General features: G+C 42.0%; 1 protein-coding gene across 1 annotated transcript in view; it reads left to right on the forward strand.

The window, feature by feature from the left end:
- wdr27 (WD repeat domain 27) overlaps positions 1 to 17,803 on the forward strand; it is a 326,961-nt gene that overhangs the window by 42,056 nt on the left and 267,102 nt on the right. Inside the window, 3 exon segments of the mRNA XM_078405889.1 lie at positions 11,523 to 11,644; positions 15,206 to 15,339; positions 17,626 to 17,723. Coding sequence (XP_078262015.1) covers positions 11,523 to 11,644; positions 15,206 to 15,339; positions 17,626 to 17,723 — 354 coding nt within the window.

The following is a 17,803-nucleotide window of genomic DNA, read 5'->3' on the forward strand; positions in this document are numbered from 1 at the left end:
TTTATTGATATCACTACCTTGTATTCTGCTGTAGTTTGGACACGAGTTAATGCAATGCTTACGTAGGGGCTGGGCGGAGCCAGAGTACGGGCAGTTGGGTACGTGCTGGCACAGAGTGTGTGAGCTGGGAGGTGCTGACAGCGGGTCAGCTAGAAGCTCCGCCAAAAGATTTATCAGCCATGATGTAATCGCCTGTAAGTTTTGTTAACTAGAAGATTAATACAAACTGTGTCGAAGTTATATCTGGCAATTCGTAACGATCGCATAGACTGCGGTAAGATATGGAATTTTACCTAGCAATTAATAACCAGTCGATGACAAGAGATATGCCAATATGTTTATTGCACCTTCAAATAAAGAAGACTAACTATTAAACATCAAGGAGGATCTCTGTTATTAGTTGTTCGAGTTATTACGCTTATCGCTGACCCGGTCTATGCAAGTGGCAGCTTGGGAGCTAATTGATATAGACGAGAAGTTGGCCGCTACACCCTGCATATCCATATGTTTATCCATATGTAATGAAATGTCAGTATTGTATTTGCCTCAACCACTAACCCCGACAGCACATTCCAGATATTCACAACCCTCTGTTTAAAAAGGGTTGCCCCGTTCATCTGCCCTAAACTTTTGCTGTAGCCAACACCTTCTAATCCAGCCATCATTCTGGTAAACTTCCTCTGCATCCTTTCCGGAGCCTTCAATCCTTCCAGTAATGGGTCAACCAGAACTGCATAGAATGCTCCAAATGCGGCCAAACCAAAGTCCTATAAAGCTGCATCATGATTTCCTGACGCTTATGCTCAATGCCCTGACTATGAAAGCAAGCATACGATATGCCTTTGTTACCACTCTATCTACCTGTGCTGCCAATTTCAGGGAGTTGTGGACTCGGACCCCAAGATATTTCTGTACATCAATGCTGTTGAGGGTTATACCATTAATTATATTTTTCCCTTACATTTGATCTTTCAAAGTGCAACAGGTCTCACTTGCTCAGATTAAACTCTGTCAGCCATTTCTCTGTCCATTTCTGTAACTGATCTATATCCTGCTGTGTACCTTTGCAGTCTTCCTCACAGACTGTAACCTCGGCAATCTTGGTGTCATCAGCAAACCTAACTAACCCGTCTACGTTTACGTCCACGTCATTTAAATATATCACAAACAGAGTCCCAGCACAGATCTCTGCGGAACTCTACTGGTCACAGACTTCCAGCCTAAATATTGTCCTTCACTACGATCCTCTGTCTTCTATCAATAAATCAGTTCTAAATGCATACAACTAAGTTACTGATAATCTTGTGCATCTTAATCATTTGGATCAGCCTATCATGAGGGACTTTACAGATGTATTACTAAATTCTACACGGACAACATCCATCACCCTAATCTCATTGATTATCTTGGACACCTTCTTAAAAAACTTGATTGAGTTATTTTGCTGCCTTCCCAAAGTTAATTTAATACAAAACATATACTTTATGTTCAAACTGAAAGCTATTGGACATTGTTGTTGAGAACCTCCAACCTACATCCATTTATAAAATAATGCCCCGACCACGGGAGAAGAAAGAAAGGAAGATGCTTGAACTTTTTTTGCTTTCCATCACAGTGAGGAATTTGGGGGAGTCGCTGTGGTGGATGTTCATGTTAAAAAAATTATTTGGTGTCATGTTGCTCTTTATTGGTATGACTGTATGGGAAATCAAATTCCTCATATGTTGCAAAACATACTTGGCTACTAAAGTATTATGATTATGATTAACATAACAAAATCATCCCAAAGTACTTGATACATGAGCGATTTGATTTTTCTTCCTTTATTTTACCTGACACACTGCTAAGTTTAAAACCTTACGACTGATCATTCCTTTGTGAACTTACTTCCCAGTGAACCATTTTATGCTTGGATATTTTGATTGGGGGAGGTGAAATTCCTACTGTTGATAAAGTTTATTGATTGAAATGTTTTTTCTCTCTGGTAACTGAGTATGTTTGACATTCTGATCAACATTAAGCTATTCTGCATAATGCTAGTTAGAAAGACTCGGTCACAATATCAAAAGGAAAAGAGCTTTGTTAGAAAATAAATCAATAGATCTCTAATAATGAAATATTGGAAATGAGTAGCAACGTGTATGCTTTTAAGTGGTAATAAAATGTTCCTGAGATGCTGTGGAAAATGAAAGATAATCAATTTATTTGCAAAAAATTGTTTTTTTTACTTCCTTCTAATTTCTTCATTATTTATTTGCCAATTTATTAACATGATTACGTGGAAGTAGATCTAATCATTGCATTTTAATATCATCTAAATTGGAAGAGTTGCATTAACACTCAGGAAATGGGCAGTTTCCATGATCATGATGTTGGCTTGATTGGCACTATTGCCATATTTTGTAAGTAGCCAGTGTTGCCTACATAATGCCCTAAAGTAAGCCATTGAGATTATGTTTACATTTTTCATAAATTAATGACCTGTGTGAGCAAGGATATGGATATCAGTATCCTGCAAATCCCGGATATTTTTATTAGTTTTCCATCTGAATTCTAGTTTGGATTTTGCAGGGATCAATGCTAGTATAGCGGCAACTTAGTCCTTCCCAATAAAATCCTTAAATTTATCGTTGATGAAGGAGGTGGAGCGATATTTCTTGACGCAAATAACAACAGACAGATCTTCACGATGTTGCAGTTTAGTTAGTCGTTTATTGAAGTAACAATACAAACAGATTAGTATATCTCCCATCGTTTACTTTGTTTGGTAAGAACTTAGTATCTCACCGTCACTCCTTCGTATCCTGTTACTGACTTGCTAAACCCTATTACCTTGGCAGGCTTCCATTGTGACTTGTATGGCTACTAAAACCCTATGTTTTAGCAGCTCCTGGTGTGTCTGAAGCATTACGTCAGTGCTGGCTGAATTAAACTCATAATCCTGGCCCCTCCCAGTCCATATACATAAGCCTAGTATTATCTCACGACAACCCCCTGGTGTCCAAAAATAATACAGTAGGATACAAAATAATGTAATAATATGCAAGATAGCTAATAAACACAAAATGGCTCCTACACACCGGCTCCTAATTGTTCTAAGTATATAACGAAACAATTACTAATAAACATTAAAAGAAGCCATAAAAACTTCATACTTAATTAAAAAAGCATGCACTATATATTGACATCGAATCTACTATAGTGATTCTTCAATCTTTAAGGCTACCAGTCTTTCCAAGATGTTGCTCTTAGTCTGAAGTCGGAACAGGAGGTCCTTCGTTCCTGCTGCTGTGAGACTGCATAACCAGCACTGCTCCCAGCAGATGAGTCAACAATAACAGCTAAGAACACACAGAAAACTGATGACAATTTATGTATCTTTTATTTATTTATAATGAATGATCTCTTGCTCTCTTGCTATCCACTTTGCTGCTGTAACACTAAATTTCCCCGGTGTGGGACGAATAAAGGAATATATTATTATTATTATTATTATTATTACAAAATCTTGTGCATCTGGTATAGTCTCTAATATTCTGCCCATTACACAGGATCTTCTCCAATCTTCTTCTCTTCCAGCTTAAGAAGCGGTTTGCTGTCAGTCCTCTTGATGCTCCATCTGCAGGATTTTCCTTTGTGCTAACATATCTCCATTGTGATACGTCAGTAACATCCCTTACAAAAGAGATTCTGTTTGCTACAAATGTTTGAAAGCGTTTGGTTTTGTTGTTGATGTACTTAAGCACCATTGTGCTATTGGTCCAAAAGTTGGATTTGTCCAGTTGAAGCTGTAATCCTTTTCGCAGCATTGTGTCAACTCTGGATTTTCCCATTATGAAGTTGAGATTGTATTGCTGGACCAGAAGCTCCTCTTGGCTTGCAATGGATATTCGATTGACAGCAGCAGCAGGGCAGCCATTCCCATCCCTGCTGTTGTGGTCTCTTCTCAGGAGACCATAGATGACCCATCCCAGTAGGGGTTTCACAGCGTATGGTCCATCTCCTTGACTATTGACCAGCTCCCGAGGTTCCAATACCTTTGAAGCGTTTGCCCCGATGACTGGGTCAATGCCAGAGTCAATTTCGGGAATCTTGACATCCTTCAAGTAAGGCCATTGCTTCAGGTCTTCTTGTCTGGGAATGTTTAACTGAGAAACATTGTTGGTCTTATGTGTAAACACATCAGATAATTGAATAAAATCATCTTTATCCAGACTAGATATTTCCAAACCTGAGATAAGACAACTGGTCACAGGCTTCACTTTATTCATGGTACCAATGAGAATTTTGATCCTTGGTCCTGAAACGTTCAGCCTTCTCATAACATAACATAACATAACATAACAACACTTTATTGTCATTCGGCACAACACCGAATGAAATTTCAGCAGTCACAAGACACAGCAAAAAAGAAAAGAACACAGGACACCCGACCTCAACACAAACATCCATCACAGTGACTCCAAACACCCCCTCACTGTGATGGAGGCAACAAATCTTCCCCCCGCACCCACGGACAGGCAGCTCGACCCCTACCGAGGCAACCGACACGCACAGCCCCCGCAAGAGGATGGAAGGCCCCGCGGCCGAGCCGCCCCGGGCACTGATACGTCCCGCGGCCGAGCCGCACCGGGCGATGTTAAGTCCAGCGGCCGAGCCGCACCGGGCACCGAAACGTCCCGCGGCCGCACCGGGCGATGTTAAGTCCAGCGGCCGAGCCGCACCGGGCACCGAAACGTCCCGCGGCCGAGCCGCACCGGGCGATGTTAAGTCCCGCAGCCGAGCCGCGTCGGGCGATGGAAGGCCCCGCGGGCGAGCTGCGCCCCGGGGAAGAGACCTAATAAAAGAAAGGTTTCCCCCCGCCCCACCCCACCCCACCCCACCCCCCACACCCCACACCCCCACCACACATACACAGCCAAAAACAGAAACAAAAACCATCCCAACACCGACACAAACAAAAAAAAAAGAAAAAAAAGACAACAGACTGCCAGAGAGCCGCAGCCGTTAGGCGCAGCCAATTCCTCATCAAGCTTTCAGAGCAGAAGGTAGGTGAACTTCCAAGATCCAAAAAAAAGTATGTCTGCAACACTGAACTCCCCTTGTGGCTCTTGTACTCGTACGATGGGGAAGATGGAGGTTTCATCACCGACCCCGATATGGTCACACGTCTGAGATAGAAGAGCAGCATCACCCGCAATTGGCTTTTCATTCTGTTCTGGTTTCTTTTCCTTATCCTTTTGTTCAATATGAAGTATTTCAGGATGATCTTCTTGCACCTGTGGTTCTACAGGTTCTGTAGTCGTTGCCAAACTGCTTTTGGCTGTTTGCGGCTTTTCTCTTGCCTTAGCTAAGGTAGGGCCTTTGACAGTTCCTCTTTTCAAATAAGAGTTCATCCGATCAGCTACTGTCGAGCTGTATCTTGATTTCCTAGCCTCAAGTACATTCAGTCTTGTCTTGGCTGCTGCTATTGCAGCATCTAGTTTCAATCGTTCCTTCCGTCTTCTCAGCTGTTCCTTCTGGCTCTTCTAATCTTCCCCCATTTCCAATTGTCTTCTCTTCGTTCTTCTTCCATTTCTGATTCCTGTGCCTCAATCTCATGCCTGTCTTCCATGAAGGCAGCCTGTTCTGTGATAACGGCCAGGTCTGCCTTAGCCTTCATACGAGCAGAGTGCGTCCAAGATGCACGAGATAAAGAACGAGATTTGAAGCTCAAATTAGAGTTTGAGACATTTGAAGCACTATCAGGTCCAATGATATCTAAGTTTACACGACTCTGTTTAGCACTCTCAGGAATGGAGTGTGTAGTTTGATGACCATCCTTAGTACCTTGAGTAAACCCTGATAAAAGTTTCCACTGTTTGGTGAATCCACTGATTTTGCTTTTTGAGCTCATCTTCAGGCAGTGGTAACTTTACCAGTGCTTCCTTGATTCATTGAATCAGGTTAGATTGTACTCCATTTACATTTTCACCTGATTCCACATTCTCTCTCATCATTTCTATTAACTTGGTAGCTTGTTAATATCTTGAGTTTTTCTGTTTATCTTCTTCTTCTTCAATCTCATCCTGTCCTTTCAGGGTAGCAACTCATTTCGAGACATGAGAACTTAGAAGTCCACCTATTGAAGAAAAAACATTTTCCCTTTGGGAATCCATTCTGATGTCGCTACCTGCTGGCCGAAGGAGTGACGGTGAGATATTAAGTTCTTACAATATAGCGGCCACTTAGTCCTTCCCAATAAAGTCTTTAAGCTTACCGTTGAAGGAGGTGGAGCGATATTTCTTGAGGCAAATAACAACAGAGAGATCTTCACGACGTCGCAGTTGAGTTAGTCATTTATTGAAGTAACAATACAAACAGATTAGTATATCTCCCGTCATTTACTTTGTTTGGTAAGAACTTAGTATCTCACTGTCACTTCTTCGTATCCTGTTACTGACTTGCTAAAACCCTATTATTTTAGCAGGCTTCCATCGTGACTTGTATGGCTATTAAAACGCTATGTCTTAGCAGCTCCTGGTGTGTCTGAAGCATTACGTTAGTGCTGGCTGAATTATACTCATAATCCTGGCCCCTCCCAGTTATATATGTAAGCCTAGTATTATCTCACGACAACCCCCTGGTATCCAAAAATAATACAGCAGGATACAAAATAATATAATAATATGCTAAGATAACTAATAAACACAGAATGGCTCCTACAGCTAGGATCTATGTTGTTCCACAGGGATCAATGCCTGGACCTCTGTTGTTCTGAGGGATCAATGTTGGGACCTCTGATGTGTGTGTGATATATAAAAATGGGTTGGCAAGTAAGTTTCCAGATGCTATCAAAATTGGTTACGTCGCGGACATTGAACGCAGCTGTCAAAGGATATAGTAGGTAAAAAATCAATTATAGATATGGGCAGAGAAATGACAGATGGAGTTTAATCCAATCAAGTGTGAGGTCTTGTACTTTTGGAGAGCAAATGTAAGAGCAAACTATACAGCTAATGGCAGAACCCTTAACAGCACTGATATACAGAGGGATCTTGGGGTTCATATCCTTAGCTCCCTGAAAGTGAGCAAGTAAATAGAATGGTGAAGAGAGCATATGGTATGCCTTCCTTTTATTCACAAATTGCTGGAGTAACTCAGCAGGTCAGGCAGCATCTCGGGAGAGAAGGAATGGGTGACGTTTCGGGTCGAGACCCTTCTTCAGACTGATGTCGGGGGTGGGACAAAGGAAGGATATAGGTGGAGACAGGAAGATAGAGGGAGATCTGGGAAGGAGGAGGGGAAGGGAGGGACAGAGGAGCTATCTGAAGTTGGAGAAGTCGACGTTCATACCACCGGGCCGCAAACTGCCCAGGCGAAATATGAGGTGCTGCTCCTCCAACTTCCAGCGGGCCTCACCATGGCACTGGAGGAGGCCCATGACAGAGAGGTCAGACTGGGAATGGGAGGGGGAGTTAAAGTGCTGGGCCACCGGGAGATCAGTTGCGTTAATGCGGACCGAGCGCAGGTGTTCAGCGAAGCGATCGCCGAGCCTGCGCTTGGTTTCGCCGATATAGATAAGCTGACATCTAGAGCAGCGGATGCAATAGATGAGGTTGGAGGAGGTGCAGGTGAACCTCTGTCTCACCTGGAAAGAATGTTTGGGTCCTTTGATGGAGTTGAGGGGGGAGGTAAAGGGACAGGTGTTGCATCTCGTGCGGTTGCAAGGGAAAGTGCCCGGGGTTAGGGTGGTTTGGGTAGGAAGGGACGAGTGGACCAGGGAGTTGCGGAGGGAACGGTCTCTGCGGAACGCAGAGAGGGGAGGGGTTGGGAAGATATGGCCAGTGGTGGGGTCCTGTTGTAGGTGACGGAAATGTTGGTGGATAATATGTTGGATCCGCTGGCTGGTGGGGTGGAAGGTGAGAACGAGGGGGATCCTGTCCTTGTTGCGAGTGTGGGGATGGGGAGCAAGAGCGGAGCTGCGGGATGTAGAAGAGACCCTAGTGAGAGCCTCATCTATAATGGAGGAGGGGAAGCCCCGTTTTCTGAAAAACGAGGACATCTCGGAAGCCCTAGTGTGAAACACCTCATCCCGGGCGCAGATGCGGCGTAGACGGAGGAATTGGGAGTAGGGGATAGACTTTTTGCAGGGGACCGGGTGGGAAGAAGTGTAGTCCAGATAGCTGTGCGAGTCGGTGGGCTTGTAATAAATGTCCGTCACTAGTTTTTCTCCTGTGATGGAGATGGTGAGGTCCAGAAACGGGAGGGAGATGTCAGAGATAGTCCAGGTATATTTAAGAGCAGGATGGAAATTGGAGGTGAAGTGTATAAAGTCAGTGAGTTCTGCATGGGTGTAAGAGGTAGCACCAATGCAGTCGTCGATGTAGCGGAGGTAGAGTTCGGGGATGGGGCCAGTGTACGTCTGGAACAGGGATTGTTCGACGTACCCAACAAAGAGGCAGGCGTAGCTAGGGCCCATGCGAGTGCCCATAGCCACGCCTCTGGTTTGGAGGAAGTGGGAGGAGTCAAAGGAGAAGTTGTTGAGGGTAAGAACCAGCTCTGCTAGGCGGAGGAGAGTGTTGGTCGATGGGGATTGGCTGGTTCTACGGTCGAGGAAGAAACGGAGGGCTTCGAGACCATCCTTGTGGGGGATGGAAGTGTAATTTGCATTGGTGCTACCTCTTACACCCATGCAGAACTCACTGACTTTATACACTTCACCTCCAATTTCCATCCTGCTCTTAAATATACCTGGACTATCTCTGACATCTCCCTCCCGTTTCTGGACCTCACCATCTCCATCACAGGAGAAAAACTAGTGACGGACATTTATTACAAGCCCACCGACTCGCACAGCTATCTGGACTACACTTCTTCCCACCCGGTCCCCTGCAAAAAGTCTATCCCCTACTCCCAATTCCTCCGTCTACGCCGCATCTGCGCCCGGGATGAGGTGTTTCACACTAGGGCTTCCGAGATGTCCTCGTTTTTCAGAAAACGGGGCTTCCCCTCCTCCATTATAGATGAGGCTCTCACTAGGGTCTCTTCTACATCCCGCAGCTCCGCTCTTGCTCCCCATCCCCACACTCGCAACAAGGACAGGATCCCCCTCGTTCTCACCTTCCACCCCACCAGCCAGCGGATCCAACATATTATCCACCAACATTTCCGTCACCTACAACAGGACCCCACCACTGGCCATATCTTCCCATCCCCTCCCCTCTCTGCGTTCCGCAGAGACCGTTCCCTCCGCAACTCCCTGGTCCACTCGTCCCTTCCTACCCAAACCACCCTAACCCCGGGCACTTTCCCTTGCAACCGCACGAGATGCAACACCTGTCCCTTTACCTCCCCCCTCAACTCCATCAAAGGACCCAAACATTCTTTCCAGGTGAGACAGAGGTTCACCTGCACCTCCTCCAACCTCATCTATTGCATCCGCTGCTCTAGATGTCAGCTTATCTATATCGGCGAAACCAAGCGCAGGCTCGGCGATCGCTTCGCTGAACACCTGCGCTCGGTCCGCATTAACGCAACTGATCTCCCGGTGGCCCAGCACTTTAACTCCCCCTCCCATTCCCAGTCTGACCTCTCTGTCATGGGCCTCCTCCAGTGCCATGGTGAGGCCCGCCGGAAGTTGGAGGAGCAGCACCTCATATTTCGCCTGGGCAGTTTGCGGCCCGGTGGTATGAACGTCGACTTCTCCAACTTCAGATAGCTCCTCTGTCCCTCCCTTCCCCTCCTCCTTCCCAGATCTCCCTCTATCTTCCTGTCTCCACCTATATCCTTCCTTTGTCCCACCCCCGACATCAGTCTGAAGAAGGGTCTCGACCCGAAACGTCACCCATTCCTTCTCTCCCGAGATGCTGCCTGACCTGCTGAGTTACTCCAGCAATTTGTGAATAAATCGATTTGTACCAGCATCTGCAGTTATTTTCTTATACTACTGGTATGCCTTCCTTCATCAGTCAGGGCATAGAGAATAAGAGTCAGGAAATCACATTGCAGAACTTTTATTAGGCCACATTTGGAGTATTGTGTGCACTTCTGATTATCCTATTCCAGAAAGGATGTGAAGGCTTTGGAGAAGATGCAGAAGAGGTTTACCAGAATGCTGTTGGAATTGGATGGTATTAGCTATAAGGAGAGGTTGAATAAACTTGGATTGTTTTCTCTGGAGCGACAGAGGCCGAGGGAAGATCTGACAGAAGTTGATAAAATTATGAGAGGCATAGATAGGGCAGACAGTCCAAATCTTTTTCCTAGAGTGGAAATGCCAAATACCACCGGGCATAGCATTAAGGTAAGAGGAGGAAGGCTTAAAGGAAATGTGTGGAGCAATTATTTTTGCACAGAAAGTGTTAGGTGCCTGGTACGTACTGCCAGGGATGGTGCTGAAAGCAGATATGATAGTGGCTTTTAAGAGGCTTTCATATAGGCACATGAACATGCAAGGAATTAATATATGGATCATGTGCAGGCAGAAGGGATATGGTGGGCTGAAGCCCTGGTCCTGTGTTGTACTGTTCTCTGTTCCATTTAAAGCAATGTCATCATCATTGCTGGGTCAGAACCTATTATTTTCTGAAAGCAGTGATGACAATTTTGAAGGAGAAGTCCCATTGCCAAATGGTGGCACAGGATGGGTCAGGAGCTCAGACTTCATTGTTGACTCTGAGCTCAGAGCTTAAACTGTTCCCAAAATTTCTCTCATGTGATCCTTTTAGGGTCTTCTGGAGGTAAATATGTCAGTGCATGTATATCAAATTGCAATGATTGCCAGAAAATACATAGTGATTGGCTTTGCAGACTATTCCAGAGAGTTTCTGATGAGGGACACAGATTGGCATTAATGTGAAGCAAACATTTCATATTTCTATTATTTCAATAAGAGTTTGCTATACACAAGAGGGCAGCACAAACAATCTACTGAATGAATCTGCACAGTTTATTAAAACAATACAGTTATTTTTCTAATGTAAATTCAAAATAGCTATTAACATTATGAAAATGTGTACATTAATGTAGAAACATGTTTGTATAGATCTGCTTAATTTTAAATGGATTATTTTTATTTGTGCATTGCTCCTATTTTTTTCTCTGAAAGTACAATGATGATTATAATTATACCATGATTTCCTTGTCGGTCTCGGAAACAACAAGCAAATATTTGCATGGCAACTCTGAACAACAAACTTTGCCACCGAGATTCGCATAGTCACATATTTTGGATGTAATACTGCAAAAATTGCAAGAAAGTACTATCACACCTCTGCTTGGTGGGGTATTTTTGGTTCAAGCTGATTGACTTAAATGTATTCAAAAATGTTAATGTGCTGTAGGTGATTATAATTCTTTTTGGTGTAGCAATTGTAAAGCACTTAACAGACATTGATAAGATTTAAAGACAATCAGATGATCCACAATGACATTTAATCAGGTTCCCTTTTTGTTTCTCATGTCTTTTAAAATCACCCCAGAATTTAAATGCAGATGATTTCTTGTGCAGTGATTGACAAATATTATGTACTTTCAATTAGGCCATGATGGAGCAGTGAACTGTGTGGGTTGGGCACAGAATAATAAGTGGCTCTTAACAGCATCAGAAGATAGATCATTATGGATCTGGCCAGTTCAAGGCTCTACACCGGCATTGATGTTGGTAAATATACAACCATTTGTAAGAGAATTATGACAAAGCTTGGCAAGTAATAAGTGGATACTCGCGATGCTTTTTTTTTTTGATAGCCTGATGATGAAAATACAGAAGGTGTGAGACAAAAGGATTGAAGAGTTGTAAATTGTGAAGCTAGTGGAAGGAATGAAGGTGATGGGGGGGAGGGGAGAAATAGTTGCGAGTCCAGGTGGGGCTCAGCGGAGCGAGTGGGGGAATGGAAAGCGGAGTTAAAACAGGGAGATTCGTAGGCCTTTGCGGCCCTCTCAGTACCGGTGCCCAAGAAGAGTAAGATGACATGCCTCAATGACTGCCAACTGGTGGCACTAATGTCCGTGGTGATGAAGTACTTTGAGAGGTTGGTTGTGAAACATATCAACTCCTTCCTCACCAAGAAGCTGGACCTGCTACAATTTGCCAACCGCCACAACAGGTCAACAGGATGCGTTCTCACTGGCTCTCCACTCTGCACTGCACCACTTGGACAATAAAAATACATACATCAGTCTGCTGTTCATAGACTACAGCTCAGAGTTTAACACTCTCATCCTCTCCCAGTTAGTTACCAAGCTCATGAAACCGAGTCTCTGCGCATCCCTCTACAAATGGACCCTTGACTTGACCCTTGAATTAGCAGCAATACTTCCACCTCGGTAACCACCAGCATGGGAGCACCGCACGGCTGCTTGCTCAGCCCCCTGCTCTATTCACTTTGTACTCACGACTGCATAACCAGAAATGATACGATCCTTGTTGGACAAATTATAGTTGATGATGAGCCAGAGTATAAGAGGGAGATCGACCGACTGATCAAAAGATGACAAAACAACAACCTTGCTCTCAACATCAGTAGGACCTACATGTGGACTTTGGAAGAGGAAGAATGTGGATCCACAAACCTGTCTTCATTGAAGGAACAGTGGAGAGAGTCAAAAGCTTCAAATTCATGGGCATGCACATCTCCGAAGATCTGTCCTGAACCCAGCACAACCCAGGGGGGAGAGGGAGGAGGGGGGGGGGGGGGGGGGTGGAGGAGAGTGTGCTGCACCAATGCGAGAGGTTTGGGCCCAACGGGTCCACTTGGACTAGTATGACAATAAAATACTCTTGACCGAGCATACGTGTTTGGCAAAATGGTCAATGAGGCTAAGCTTAGTCTCACCAATGTATACATTGGGAACAATGTATACATGTAGTAGATGAGGTTAGATGACGTTGGAAGGATGGCTGGGATCGCTGGGTGGATGTGAGGGAGGAGGTGCAGGGGCAGGAGTTGCATCTCCTGCGGATTCAGTAGAAAATACCTGGGTATTTGGGTGGGAAGGGATGAGTGAGTTAAGGAGTTGAGTCACATGACTGAATAACTAAATAAAAAATACCCCTTAATTTGTAATTAATTAGTAATCTTCATCTAGGATGATTGACTTGAAAAATCAAGCTAATTGATTGCTGTTGAGTGCTTCAGCTTTCATTACCACGCTGTAAAAGAAGTAGAAACAATTTTGTTTCTAAAAAGAGCTGATTTGGGAATAAGTCTAAAAAATTCGAAACTTCCTTATTTCTAGAAAGATTTAAGGTAGAGAAAAAAATCATTGACTTTTATAACATCTACTTGATTGACTTTTTAAAACGTGTATAAAGGAAAAATCTTATTTCGGTATAAATGATAATTTACCAAATATAAAATCAATAAAATGATCTGCATGAATGAATTATTACAACTTTCCTGTTGTCAGCTGCATGCATCCTTCCAACTGAATATTAGTTCCATTACATAATTTTTAACCAATCAAACTTACCAATATGATTGTGAGGTAACTTCTAAAAATGAACGTGGTGCATCGAATCCGCATCTGTGCAAAATAATATGACTCTTGGGCCCCATAATCTGGCAGCAGTGAGTTACTCACAACATAGCAACATTTGCACAATTTCATATTTATTCATCATGTTATTTCTGAATTGCTTCATGAGGAATCTCTCAGAATTAATTTGATCCTAAAGGTTATATCCAGTAAGTAAAAGTATAACTATTGATGTAATTGCTGAGGTAAATCTAAAACATTTCTAATTGATAATGCAACCGAAGTACTTCATAAGACCTGGAAAACAATGGACCCAAACTGCTAAGTGTATATTTATTCAAAGCAGATGCAACATTCATGTTGAAACCCACAATGATTGATTTGCTGAATGTTGAAATTTACAAATCTCCATTAATAAAACTATTTTCAGTTACATCATCAAAATGTGTAAAAATGAAAGTTTTTCCTTTAAAAGCACATGTAATTCATTAAGAATGTTTCAAGGTTTGGCCTTGTGTTGACAGAACAACCTAATAACTCATTCTGAATCGAGGGTCTTGATAATATTCAGTTAGTAAAAATCATTTTTCTTTGTTTGTACTTAATTAGCATTTGATGTTCAAAAAGCTCTATCACAAATGGAGAATTTTAATTCACAGGTATTTAATAACATAAAATAAAAGAAAACCACTGTGCCTGTTCTATCACAGTCTATATATTAGGCTGTATGTAGTCGACTTAATCTCCTGAGGGTTGAACCAGGCGCACAAAAAAATACCAAAGAGATAAGTCTCAAACTTCATATTTCCAATCACCATATCCAAGATTCACTAAATTCCAGGACATCAATGCACCATTTGTAGTATTGAATAATGTGGGATGTCAGAATTGTTCACTTTAGAGGTGACATTTTTGTGAACACTAGAATTGTCATATTTATGGATTTGACTGTTGATTATACAGTTGGTCAATTGTGTTCCTAACCAGACTTATATACAGCCCTTATTTTTTTGATTGAACAAAATTGTATAACAAAAGAATGTCCAAATGTTAAAAATATGAATCAACATTACATATATGGGGTAGTATCTATTTAACATTTCACTAGTTATGCTTCATTTATCAAGTTCAGCTCTAACGTGATATGAGAATTGTGTAGCTGCAGAATTTGTTTTGGTTGCAGCTTGATACTTCTTTTTCCCAAAGGTTTCAATCAATGCACTAATGTAAACTTTTCTTTGGAAACACAGAGTGAAATATTTTATCTTATGTGCAATCTTGATTACTTGTTTGTGTACGAACAGATTACTGTGTTTTTGTTAGATGTATCCATGAATGTTAGTTATTGGGTATCCTTGTTATAAGGTGTATGAGAGCTGGGAAATGGCGCCAAAAGCTTTGTTACCATAATTTTTGGGGGGTTCTTTATAGCCCTGTAAAAACTGTAATGGCCCATTAAAGGCAACTCTCTTCCCTTGTCCCCAATTTCTTAGGGAAATGACTTCCAGCTCTTCCCACAGAACAGCTCATCATTCCCACTACTCACACCTAAATGATGAAAACCAGAGCAGGAGCTCCTGTATGTGTGTATCCTTCCCAATATGTGCTTCATTTAAATATCACCCATTCCATCTCTAGAATATCTTAACTAAATCACCTTAGTTGTTTAAACTATGCTGAATGTTTTTCTTAAAATTTGTATCTCAATTATATAAAAGTAACTGCTTGTTTTTTTCTCTTTTAGGGACCTGAGACACTTTCAAAGCCAGCACGATCAGCTCAGTTCTATTATATGGACAAATTTCTGTTGTTCTCTTCAGGATCAGAGTTTCAGCTGCACAGATATCATTTGGATACAAGCAGGGATGACATTAAAAGGCAAGTTTACCTTGACATTTATATGCCTTATGAATTTATCAAAATGATGGGTGTTAGTTGATGGAGCATATTTCTGTATTCTATGGACAGCAAATTCTCATTTCAGAAAATTTGTATGTGGCTCTGATATAAAAATCTTTTTTAATGCAAGAAAATATATTTTTCTTAACTTTTAGATATTCTCTTCTTGGAATAGCAGTTACATTTTGTCTTTCACATTGAAATTTTAGTGGAACTACTATCTGCCTCTTTTTTTCTATCTGGATTTTTCTTGACCTCAAGTCTATCCTATGTTCAGTATTTCAGCTTCTCACCATTTGCTGTCATATCCATCAATGTCACTGCCTTTATTTCCTTGAGGCTGTAAAATCTCCAGTTCTAAATTAATCAACTCTCAGATTCTCTGCTAAATCAGATCATTTAGAGGATTCATGAGGAGAGTTTGCATCTCAAACTTTGAGGAATGACCGAAAGTTTGGAGCTTTGAGTTAGATTCATCAGTGAATCTCAGATTTCAGCCTGGATTTATAGAGAACATCCTGGCTATTACAGAATCTGCTGAAAATATGTGACCTGGTACCTGCTGAGTGCAGCACACCACCACCATCACTTGTACTGAGGTGCGTATTGATTGTGCACTTCCCTAACCTATGCTTAAAGACTCAACATCCTGAAATCTTGATTTAAAATGGTGAAGCCCTATGTGGTACCAAAAACTTGCATGTGAACTTACTGAAGAGCAAAGGGCCTACAAAACAGGTGGAAACAATGACAGCTAATAAAGCCCTGCTCCAAAGCAAACATAATTAATTGAAAAATGTAAACTGCCTTATTTTTCCCATTCTTCCTTGTGCTATTCCAGTTGATTCTAATGAATAGATAGGTTAATATGCTGTGCTTGATCTGAGTTGATGCAAATTCGTTGAATTTTCAGCAGACTGTTGAATTTGGATTTGTTGAACAGACACTATTAAGTGCTAGAAAACACGCTGGGTTTGTGCCCCATGGCTGGACTCTCCGGTAAATGTTATCAACATGGCTAAGCTTAGAGATGTTGGACCAGGAAGTAAAATGCACAATTTGTAGCTAACTTTTTAAGTATTATGTTGTAGAGAGTGCAATAAGATTGAGAGTGCATTAAGGTTAAAGTTGAAATATATATCACAAACTTTTCAGAAATGAATTAAATAATATTTAATAAAAGTATTCGTGTAAGGAAATAACAACACCATAAAATGCATGTTTTAAAGTCAGAAAATTTGCTAGACAGCAATTATGGGAACTATACCCTTAAATATTTGTGTGCATCTCATGCAAATAAACTACATTTGTTGGGGTATTTTGCAGTGAAACTGGTTAGTGAAACTTTTTTTGGCAGCAAAAAATCACATTGGTGCAAGTGGCTGTCTTTGATTTTGATGGAGAAGCCTGCAAACAAGGCAACTTTTAATCACGCATTGTATAAGTGAGGAGGTGGTTAAGAGAACCCTGGCAATCACTTTCCCTGTGGCAGACAGCAGGGAGCCTTTTCTGTTGCCATATTTGGACTTGTCTCCTTTTGAAAAATCCTCCAAATTCTCTGAAAGGACAAGTGAAACAAACTGTACTTGTAATAAAAAGGAACTGCAGACGTTTATACCAAAGATAGGCACAAAATATGATCTTACTACATAGACTTATATAACTATATGCAGTTACTCCAGCATTTTGTGTCTATCTGTGTTGTCTTCCCAGGCCAACATCCTGAGTATTATTCGGTGCTCTTCTGTGAGCAGGCCACATCACTCACAAGCCTGTCAACTGAATCCTGAAGCAATCAATCTTTTCTGAGCTCCCTCATGGGAAGATACTACTCTATATTCAGCACTCTGTTCTGTTTTTTTTTGCACAACCTGTTGTACTCGTGTATGGGGTGATCTGCATGAATAACACAGAAGAGAAAGGTCTGTTGTCATGTTGGGTGACAATTGGTAGTCTAGGCTGCCGCTTTAAGCTGGCAAAACGTTAATGAATGGCATGCTCGCACCATGCCATGTTTTTCAGCATTGGCTGTGCCCACTAACTGACAGGTCAAAAACACAGGGGATGTCCGTTCCAGTTCTGTAGCATCCTAAGAGCTAGTACTGCTTTTTTCAGACCCTTTCTTTTCCTCCCTTCTCCTCCATTCCAGCATTGACCTAGGAGACACTGCCAGTAAAATCTTATAGAGGTATAGGTGCTGAATTTCAGTTTTTAAAAATTGTGGTAAATGTAACAACTGTTTATTATCAAACTTTTTTTATTTAGTTATAAAAAGAGGAGCAAGAGCAGAATAGTTGGCAAGTTCAAGATGGCTGGCACGCAGGAGATCAGTTGCCTCTCTGCAGTGAATGACTTCTATTCCTGTATCCTTTTGCTGTTCGTTCAATGTTTATGTTTAATAAATTTTATATGAGCAGATTAGTGTATTTGTTAGACATCTTGC

The sequence above is a fragment of the Rhinoraja longicauda genome, chromosome 9 (assembly GCF_053455715.1).
Source record: "Rhinoraja longicauda isolate Sanriku21f chromosome 9, sRhiLon1.1, whole genome shotgun sequence".
NCBI classification, from domain to species: Eukaryota; Metazoa; Chordata; class Chondrichthyes; order Rajiformes; family Arhynchobatidae; genus Rhinoraja; species Rhinoraja longicauda.